Source organism: Nicotiana tomentosiformis, chromosome 6 (assembly GCF_000390325.3).
Source record: "Nicotiana tomentosiformis chromosome 6, ASM39032v3, whole genome shotgun sequence".
NCBI lineage: Eukaryota > Viridiplantae > Streptophyta > Magnoliopsida > Solanales > Solanaceae > Nicotiana > Nicotiana tomentosiformis.
The window spans coordinates 94,230,086-94,241,263 of NC_090817.1; the positions used below are offsets into that span (position 1 = coordinate 94,230,086).

At 36.1% G+C, this 11,178-nt stretch overlaps 1 protein-coding gene across 1 annotated transcript; it reads left to right on the forward strand.

Moving 5' to 3' along the window:
- Positions 1–4,246: 4,246 nt before the first annotated feature.
- On the forward strand, positions 4,247–4,780 carry LOC138894431 (uncharacterized). The gene has a single exon (XM_070179130.1). It carries the CDS (start codon positions 4,247–4,249, stop codon positions 4,778–4,780), a length of 534 nt encoding a protein of 177 aa, XP_070035231.1.
- Positions 4,781–11,178: the final 6,398 nt, after the last annotated feature.

Below are 11,178 nucleotides of genomic sequence, written 5' to 3' on the forward strand. Positions count from 1 at the left end.
AACAGAGATATTGATTTTGGCATTGATTTGTTGCTGGGAACTCAGCCCATCTCTATTCTTCCGTATCGTATGGCTCCTCCTGAGTTGAAGGAATTGAAAGATGTCCACGTAGTGCCGCCAGAGCACCTGCATGAGTTGCTACAGAGGAGCCCCCAGTACCTCCAACTGGAGGGCAGGCACCTGAGGTACTTGTTGCTGCACCAGCCCTCCAGGAAACTCTAGCCCAATTTCTGAGCATGTTCAGCACCTTTGGTGTATAGACACATTATTTTCCTTCTTTAGCTTGTAACTAACGATGTTCCGGGTTTTGGGAAGACTGTGTATTTATAGAGTATTGGTTATTGTACATGTCAAACGGCATTGTTACTAGTTATTCAGTTATCCACTACTGTTAGTTGCCAAGTTTTACTTTTGTTTTGCTATTGTCTGCAATTTATTAGGCTTACCTAGTCGTAGAGACTAGGTGCCGTCACGACATTATACGGAGGGAATTTGGGTCGTGACACTTGCTTTCCCTTCCATTTCAGACCTTTACTTGGTTTATAACCAAGATCACCAGTCACTACAATTGAACTTTCAACTTGTAACGACCCGACCGGTCATTTTGCTTATTAGAACCCCGTTCCCCTAAATAAGACTTCCCATACATGCTTTTACTGTTTTATGACTTGCGGGAATGGTTAGTTTGGGATTTGGAAGGGTTCGGGTTGAAATCAGAATACTTGGTTCCTTAAGGTTGGCTTAAAAGGCCAAGTTTAACTTCGGTAAATATTTTAGGTAAACGACCTCAGAATCGGGATTTACCGGTTCCAATAGGTTCGTATGATGATTTCGAACTTAGGCGTATGTCCAGATTGGGTTTTGGATGACCCGGGAGCGTTTCGGCGCCTAATAGTGAAAGTTAGTTCTTGAAGGTTTTAAAAGTCCTTTAAATTTGGTTTGGAGCAGGTTTTGGTGATATTGAGGTCCAAACAGAATTTCGAGACCGAGAATAGTTTTGTAATGTCATTTAAGACTTGCACGTAAAATTTAGTGTCATTCCGAGTAGTTTAAGTACGTTTCGGCACATTGGAAGTGAGTTGAAGAACTTGAAGTTCTTAAATTTGATTCAATTGGTTTTGGGTGCGATTCTTAGTTTTAATGTTGTTTCGGGCATTCAAAGAGTTTGAGCGAGTCCGTTTTATGATTCCAAACTTATTTGTATGTTCGGGAGGGGCCCCGAGTGTCAATCGGACAAGGCTCGGACCAAGATGAGAATTTGGAGCAGCAGCTGATGCACCAGATCTATCAAAACCGCACGTGCGCTTGGTCAGCCGCAGGTGCGAGCTCGTAGGTGCGGGCCAAGCCTCACAGAAGCGGCCAAAGGAGGGCAGCCCAGGTTACGCAAATGCGGCCCATCCTCCGCAGAATCGGGTACCCATCCGCAGAAGCAGTCCCAGTGAATTCTGCAGAAGCGGACCCTTGTTCGCAGAAGCGAGGGCGCAGGTGCGGCCCTATGACCGCAGGTGCGGAAATCGCTGGAGTCAGTGGGCCTCATTTATTACGGGTTAGGACCATCTTTATCATATTTTCTTCCACTCTTGGGCGATTTGAGAGCTTCTTAGGAGGGGATTTTAACCTAGCTTTGTGAGGTAAGTAATTTCTTCTAAATATGAGTTTAGTACATATATTATGGGTAGATTTCTACATGAAAATTGGTAGAAATCATGGGTTGAGATGAAAAACCTAGGGTTTAATAAAAATGAGATTTTACCACGAAAATGATTATGAAACTTAGTGAAAATCATATATTATGTTCCTAAGGTTATGGGTAACAACTCTCTTCAAACATTTCTAGAATCTGGGCATGTGGGCCCGAGGGTGAATTTTAGGAGTCTTGCAATTTTTGTTGGGTAATAACTTTAATAGTGGAGATATGAACTTTTGAGAAATATATTGATCGATTTATATTATGTTTGGCTAGTTCTGAGTCGTTTGGCATCAAATTTGGAGGTTTGAGCGCATTCTTGAATTGGAAAGTAAGCTTTGAGATGAGGTAAGTCTCTTTTCTAACCTTGTAAGAGAGAATTTACCCCATAGGTGAACTTAATTAATATGGGTTGTTATTTGTGGGGGGCTACGTACGCACGAAGTAATGAGAGTCCGTACGTAGCTACTATTCCCGTTTATGTCCGGGTAGTTTTAGGTTTACACCATGCTGGTGGACACCGTTATTTGATCATAATTGTTAACTGTATCAAATGGAACTGAGTTGAGGATTTTTAAGGATTTAAAAGGTCCAAGTCGAATTGTCTTTATTTTGAAAAGAAACAAGGAAGAGTTATCATTTATTGATAAATTTATATTTGACTACGTCGCATGTATGATTCGTGAGCGAGGTAATAGATGCATCTATGGTTCGCGTCGTTCGACCCTCGGCAGTGAACAATTTACATTTATGTTAGATCAGGCTGAACATCCTCGGTGGTATTCGTGTGTGATAATAAAAACTGGAAGTTCCTTTTATAATCGGTATAAATTCATTATTTGTGTGATCATATGTTTTAAAGGAAGGAAGTGATTCAAGCCCTTAAATATTTCTGAAGACTTGTTCAGTTATTTCTTATTCTGAGTCTTATTGTTGTATATCATGCTTAATTAGAATTTCATATTATCATGTTATTGGCCCTAGTAAGTGTCGGAGTCGACCCCCTCGTCACTACTTCTTTGAGGTTAGGCTAGATACTTACTAGATACATATTATTTATGTACTCACGCTACACTTCTGTACTTAATTGTACAGGATCTGAGGCAGGTGCATCTGGTTACTAGTCTGGTGTGCAGATTTGATCCCCATCTCGAGACTTCACTGTGAGTTGTCTTCCGAGCCGTTCAACAACAGTCGGAGTCTCCCTTATATTTTATTTTATTTCTGTCTATTTTATTTCAGATAGTAGGCTAGTGTTCTTTTGTATATTCTACTAGATTGCCTACATACTTGTGACACCAGGTCTTGGCACACACACTAGTAGACTTATGATTTTGATTTTGTTTACATGATTACGATTTGTACTCGTTTGCTTTCGTTTAATTATGTCACAGTGGCAAATTTCTAAATCTCTTTAACAAATAAGGAAATGTTATCCACTTAGTATTTTATTTAAACGGGGAACCATTAGTTTGATCAGTATTGGCTTGCCTAACAATGGTGTTTGGCACCATCACGTCCTAAGATGGAATTGGGTCGTGACACAACTGATCCACTGTTGCTTCCACTGTTGATTACCCAACTAACAGGCCTCCCTTGCTAAAAATTAAGTGAAAAAATAACAGATATCAAACAACTAAGTTTAACTTGCAACCTCAAAATTAGCACACTAAACTGCTCATTACCTCAACACATGTATAGCCATTTTTGCTGACAAATACTCCATGTCCCACTACTCTTGGCCTCTTAATTGCACCTCTGCTACTTGCCTGAGATTGTTGTACATCTGAAACCTGAGATTGCTGCACATCTGAAACTTGAGAATGCTGCACATCTGAGATTTGTGAGTTCTGCACCATCTTGCTATTGCCTCTTCCTTTACCACCCTTAGTTTTAGCATTCTTCTTACTAGTAGATGTTTGTGAGTCATCATTTGATCTTTTCTTAGAGGTTGATTTTTGTGAGTGAGCCACTCCCTTTCCATAAACAGAAACACAAATAACAGATATCAAACAATTAGTTGATCAGACCAACTAAAGTTTTTGTTGATACAACTAACTTAGACATATACAAACTAACACCCTTTCAACTAACAGAAACTAATAGCTGCTACAACTAACAAAAACTAGCATAAGTAACAAGGGAAAGTTGAGCCTCTACACTGGAAAAGTTGAGCCATTTTTTGGAAGTAACTAGCAGTGCTTTTAAATGCAAATGACTAGCAGTGCATTTAAATGCAAAAACTAGCAGAAGTAACAAGTGAATGCAAATGACTAGCAGTGCTTTTAAATACAAAAACTAGAAGAAGTAACAAGTGAATGCATTTAACTGAAATAGCTACTCAAAGATCAGAAGTGCTTTTAAATGAAATCAAGCTAACAGAATCAGTTAAACTTGTTTGCTAACAGAAACTAACACTTACTAAATGCAAACACTTACATTAACAGAAGTAAACTAACACAAGATAATATCTGTGAAGACTTGGTAAACTATAATCCTGAGAAATGGAGCAAAGCAATATTCTGAACTTCTTCCAAGTGTGACAGTGTGGATAATAATATGGTTGAAAGCTTCAATGCTTGGGTTTTGGGTCCTAGGCACAAGACAATCATCAGCATGCTTGAAGAAATTAGAATAAAGGTAAGGAATAGGTTCACCAGAGTACGGGCATTTGCAGATAGTTGGAATGAAGGCATATCCCCAATGGTAATGATGGTATTGGTTACAAATGTGAAAAAGTCAATGAAGTGCACAATACACTGGAATAGTGATTTTCGGTATGAAGTTAAGGGGGCTACTGGGATTAAACACATTGTCAAGTTGACTGAGGGAGTGTGTAGTTGCAGAACTTGGAAACTAAAAGGGATACCTTGTGCACATGGAATAACAACAATTCATCACAAAAGACTTAATCCACTTGACTTCATTTCTGAGTGGTACAAGAAGGAGACTTACCTAAAAGCTTATTCTCATTTCATACAGCCAGTACCATGCATGGAGATGTGGGTTGAGTCAACAAATGCAAAGGTTGAACCACCTCCTGTTAGAACAATGTCTGGAAGGCCCACAAAAAAAAGGAGGTTGGGGAGATAAAAAGCAGTGGAAAGCTTACAAAGAGAGGAATATCAATGAGTTGCTCAATTTGTAAGTCCATATCTCATAATAGAAGAAGATATCCAAATAAACCTCAAAGCACTTCAGAGGTACTTTCTCTCCATTTCATAGTTGAGTTGCTCATTTCTGTTAGTTTCTCAATATCTGTTAGTTGCTCAATGAGTTGCTCAATTTCTGTTAGTTGTTAGTTTCTATCAGCTGATAGTTTGTGATTGGTTTGTTAGCTTCTGTTAATTTAACCTAGCTTACGTAGCTTATCCAAGTTTTCTTTAAGTTCAGCTTCATAAGTTGATCTTGCACAGCTCCAAAATCCATTTCTTCTCTGAATACCCTTCCATTTCTGTTGCTAGTTAGCTAGAATATGTCTTGCACATAGTCTATGCTCACATTCAGGAAAATATTCTAGAACTGCTGAATACAAACCCTGCAAAATAAGAATTGTTAGTCTAAAAAAAAGACATTGTTAGTTTAAAAACAAAGAGACTGTTAGTTTAAATATGATATTACCTTTTGCATATCACTAATGATTGTCAATTCTGCTCCTTCATTATTGATCTCCAAATCAGACTTCAATATCCTTATAAACCAACACCATGTCTTTACTTTCAGTCCCAACTACAGCCCATGCTATTGAAAATATTTGGTTGTTCCCATCCTTTGCAATAGCAACAAGTAGTTGTCCCTTAGATATTCCCTTCAAGAAACAACCATCTAACCCAATACATTTTTTGCACCCTTCAATAAATCCTCTTTTCATTGTTGCAAAGCAAATGTAGAAGGAGTGAAATAATTTTTTTCCATCTTAGAATCTGTCACTTTTACCACACATGTGCTCCCTGGATTTGATTGAAGGAGCACATCTCTATAATCATAAATCCTGCCAAACTCCTTCACATGATCACCCATCACTTCGTTCAATACTTATTTCCTAGCCTTCAAACAAATTTTTTTCCCAACATATAAACCCAAATCCTCCCTTGCCAAATCTTGCATCTCCCAACCTTTTATGCACGGCTGTGAAATTATCCTACTTCTATAGTACTTTGCAAGATACTTGGTATTGCACATTGAATTTGTGTTGGTCTTGTTGCAGTTATGCCTAGGATTATAAGTTCTAATAATGAAATCAACAGATTTGGGCTCTCTGCTTGTAAACAATAACCAAGGGCATCCACTAGTTGTGCATTTTACCCTAACTTTGTTTTTATCATTTGTAATCTTCACTAGCTCACAACCGCTTTCTATTGCATACCTGGTGACAGCTTCCCTAAACTTATACTCCCTCTGTTTCAATTTAGATGAGGTAGTTTGACTTGGCATGGAGTTTAAGAAAAAAAAAGAAGATTTTTGAAACTTATGGTCTAAAAAGCTTAAGGGGTAAAAGTTTTGTGGGGACATGACATTTGTATGGTTATAAAAGCTTCTCATTAAGGGTAAAATGGGTAAAATAAAGAGTTTAAAGTTGAGTTATTTCCAAATTTAGAAATGTGTCATTTATTTTGGAACGGACTAAAAAGGAAAGTACCTCATCTAATTTGAAATGTAGGGAGTATACATTTTCAAAGACCATGTTAAGTTGCCAAACCACCTTTTTCCATTTTAGATCATACATTACCCTCTTGTTCTCCTTTCTTGCTTTCATGTTACCACTTCTGTTTCCTGATTCACTACCACTCCCACTGTTACTGTCACTCTCAAAACTATCAGCATCTGAACTGTCATAAAAGGGCTCATCACCAACTAACTTACCAGAAATATTTTTCTTCCCTTTATCTATGTTTTCAAAACCTAGATCTATCCCAACTGGTCCAAGAAAATACTCAGCAACAACTTTCTTTCTTGGTGTTCATTTTTTCTTCTTATAAGCCTTCAAATCTGTTTTAACTATGTTCAACTCTTCATGCACATCACTACCATAATCAGCCTCATGCTCTTCATCATCAGAACTGCTTGATTTATCACTATCTGCAACATCACCTATAACTTCTATATCATCTTCCTCTAAATCTTCATCTTCTATGTCAGAATCATCCTCATCTACTAAGGAGTAACTAAGAAGTTTCTCTACAACATCTGACAGTTCATGGGGTTCTATTTGACCACTAAAATTAATATTTTCAGTTTGGGAACCTAAAGGTGCATTGAAACCTTCAACAACCCTGCTGGAAGACTCTTCAATGGCCCCACTAGTCACATGGCTATTTTGGACCACATTATCTCCCTCATGGCACACGTAAATGTCTATTGTATCCTTATTACTTAACAAATCAGCATGTACCAACAAATCCCTATCTTTTTTCAATTCTACCAAACTGCTACCCTTAGAAGATACAATATACATTTTTCCTACATTGGTAAACCCAAAATCCTTGGTATAATCAATAATTTCTGAAATAGATAGTTTGTTCGTATCCACATTAGAGGCATATTCAATATTTTCCCCCAACATAAACTAGCCCTACCTCACTCACAAGCATACCACCAATATAAAACCTCAAATTCAGATATTTGTCTGCCATTACCCTAAAATAAAAATAAAAACAACAAAGGATAAGGCAAAAAAAATAGAACAACTTATTAATCTAACATAAAAAGAGCCGAAATCTAAAACTAACAACAAGCAGCATGCATGCAACTATATATTCGACAAACCATCATCAACAAGCAGAAAGATGTAACACCTCAAAAAAAGACCCAAATTTTTCTACTACGAACTAAATCGCAGCACCTACCTATCATAATTTCGCAACAAAAATAATAGGGAATAAAGAATAGGACCTGTATTGAAGCTATCTTCTTTAATAATTTTTAGAATCTTCAAACAATCTTTAGAATTAAATGAATCTTCAATACCCTAAACTCTAATTTTTTACACTTATTCACCAGCAAAACCCTATATTTACTCCCAATTCGAAATAGCAGCAATAATAAGAAGAGAAATCGATGGTAGCAACAATCGAAGGTTGTACTTCTTAAACCCTAATTTTTTAAGAAGAGAAATCGAAGGTGGTCTCTCATCTCCGATGAGAGAAGTTTTTGGATGAGAGCAAAGAGACCATTTTTACTGAGAAAAAATGACCGACTAGTAACTTAAAATCCCCTTTTGAATCTTTACCACGTAATTAAATTAATATATGCTAAGAAAGCCCGTTAAAATATTAAGGTAATAAATTATCCACATGGCAGGTTTTAAAATTTATTTAGAGCGTGTATCATATGCACTAGTAAGAATGAGACTGGGGAAGGGGGGTTTATTATGAAAGGGGATATAGTTCAGGGGATTTTTGGGGATACTCGATAGTTTAAGTAAGAAACTGACAAAGATCGTATATATATTATTGATAGAATATTAGATTAATTAGACATCACCACCATCAACTACTATATATATATATATATATATATATATATATATATATATATATATATAGAATATTAGATTAATTAGTATTTTATTTAAATTTTGTGTTTATTAATTTTCAAATAAAGATAAATTTAATACATTCAGATAGTAAAAAACAGACAGTCTTAATCATTTAGTATTTAGACTTGATACACATCTTAATATTCAGTTGTGTATTCAAATTTAAATGTCTTAATCTTAATGCACATTTTGATATTCAGATGTGTATTCAAATTCAGACGTCTTAATCTTAAAAAAATAAATGAGAATGTATTTTTGAATCTAACTTATATCTAAGCGAAATACATAAACAACCACTTTAAGTTGTCCATAACGATCAAACGACCTCCTCAATTAACCCAATTATTATTTAGACACTTCAAGTGACTATTAAGTGTATCCAGTAACCACATGTTGCTGATGAGGCATATGCGTGTTTGCTAACAAAAATTTGAGCGGGCGAAGTCATTTTTTCAGCCTAATTTTAATATTCTTTGGAAAAAAAATAAGAAATCTTAGAGCACTATAGTAGCTAGTTGAAGCAGCCGCAACTTAGCCTCTCTTCTTCCTTTCTTCTTAACTAAACCACCTCAACCCCACCATGAAACTACCATGGAGGCGAGAAAAATTAGCCATCAAAGCTCGAACTAAGCCACCGTAAATCACCAGAAACTGCCACCTTTCACCACAAAACTCTACTGCCCACACTCTTCAAAGCTCCACCTAGTTCTGTCAACCCAAAATCAGTCCCAACCCCAACTGAAAGAAGTAGCAAAAATGCAGCAACAGCTTGTCACCCTCATCTCTACCATAAGAACAAAATTTCTCCACCCTCTTTCATCTTCGTCAGCAGACAATTTTAAGGATAAAAAAAAATTAATATAAACCCAAATTCATAATCAAGAAAATAATGGAGAGAGAAGATCAAGATTCCAATAGAATCATTTTTTTTAGCTTTGCTTGGAGAATAAATTTTTCGGCGATAGAGATCGCATAAGAGGAGCTTCTCCGATGAGGTCCATTAATGATCCCTTAGTAGATTCTCTATTTGGCTAATCTATGTTATTTCATATTTGTATGAGTTTTAATTTATTGTGTGGATTTGCGAAAGGCAGGGGATGGGGGACGAGAATGGGCGCAATGAAGAAGATGAAAGGGAGGGGGAAGAAGAGAAGGGGGTTTCTTTTTCTTCTTTAGATGTATTTTCTTTCTTTTTTTGGTTAATTATATGTGTCAATTTTTTATTATAAATTACATGTGTCATTCTTTAATTGGCTCATTTGACACGCCATTGGCAAGTGTAACTCACGCATGTGGTCTGCTGCACTCGGGTGTTTACTTGATACACTTAATAGTCACTTAAAGTGTCTAAATAGTAAATGGGTCAGTTGAGGATATTGTTTGATCGTTGTGGACAACTTAAAGGGGCCATTTATATATTTCACCTTATATCTATGTATCATAATCAAGTTATAAATCGAGTAAGAATATACATCCAAAAATTATAATTAAATAAAAATAATGTTGTGTCAATTAGTCAATATATCATGCATTTATTGAATTTTTCTAAACACGAAATATAAGAAAATTTATTTTACAAAATAGACTATATAAATGGGGCCGTGAAAAATGAGAGCAAAAGCACATTTAAGAAGAAAAAAGAAAAGGTAAGATTCAACAAATGTGAATATATGAAAATGCACGAAGTCTTACTAGCCAATTGTCCCTTTTTATGCTTTCCTTTCCCCTTTTCTTTTCTGTTTTAGGTGACTCTCTTGCATCACCAACTGGATATAATTAGATAACGTCGATGTTGTTATGAAATATAGCTCAAAGTAACAATATAGAACAAGGAAAAATAAGCTAAGAGATATAGAGAGAAAGAGATGAGAGATTATTATTTCTTCTTCAATTGTGTGTATTTTCCTATCTATTACAACGCCTTTATATAGGCATGAAAAGTGAAGAAAATATGTCATTGAATATGTCATTAAACATAGAAAATATGTCATTGAATATGTCATTAAGTATTTGAGATGAAGATCATTGAGGAAGAGTAGACATCCACCATAATTTGATATTTCTTATAACACCTCCCCTTGGATGTCCATAGATAATGTACCTCGTTAAAACCTTATTAGAAAAAAAATTCTAGTGAAGGAAAAAGAGTACACATATTTAGAAATACACTTTTTGGTTGCCTCATTAAAAACCTTGTAAGGAAAACCCAATGGGATAAAATATTGTAAGGAAAAAAGAGTACACCGCGTATTAACTCCTGAAAGCATCAATTCACATCCTTGAGCCTTCGCATCCCAATCTTGTACACTAGTTTCTTGAAGGTTGGAGTCGATAGAGATTTGGTGAACAAAGCAGCCATATTATCACTTGAACGGATCTGTTGCACATTGATATCACTATTCTTTTGAAGATCATGTGTAAAAAATAACTTTGGTGAAATGTGCTTCGTCCTATCTCCTTTTACAAGTTCTCCATTCAATTGAGCTATGAATGTTGCATTGTCTTTATACAAAATTGTGAGTAGTTTGTCACACTTCAAACCACATTTGTCTCGAATAAAGTGTATTACAGACCTCAACCATACACATTCTCGACTTGCTTCATCAATAGCAATTATCTCAGCATGATTAGATGAAGTAGCTACGATTGATTGCTTAGTTGATCGCCAAGATATTGCAGTACCTCCACATGTAAGCACATAGCCTGTTTGAGATTGAGCCTTGTGTGAGTCAGATAAATACCCAGTATCGGCATAACCAACAAGATTGGGGTTGCAATCATTGCCATAAAATAAGCCCATATCGGTAGTCCCTTTTAGATACTACAATATGTGTTTAATTCCATTTCAATGTCTCCTTGTAGGAGCAGAGCTATATCTTGCTAACACATTAACTGAAAAGGTTATGTCAGGCCTTGTAGTGTTAGCAAGATACATTAGTGCACCAATTGCACT

Bases quoted from the DNA above. Each gene is read 5' to 3' on its own strand.
- LOC138894431 (XM_070179130.1), top strand. From the start codon at position 4,247: ATGGTTGAAAGCTTCAATGCTTGGGTTTTGGGTCCTAGGCACAAGACA.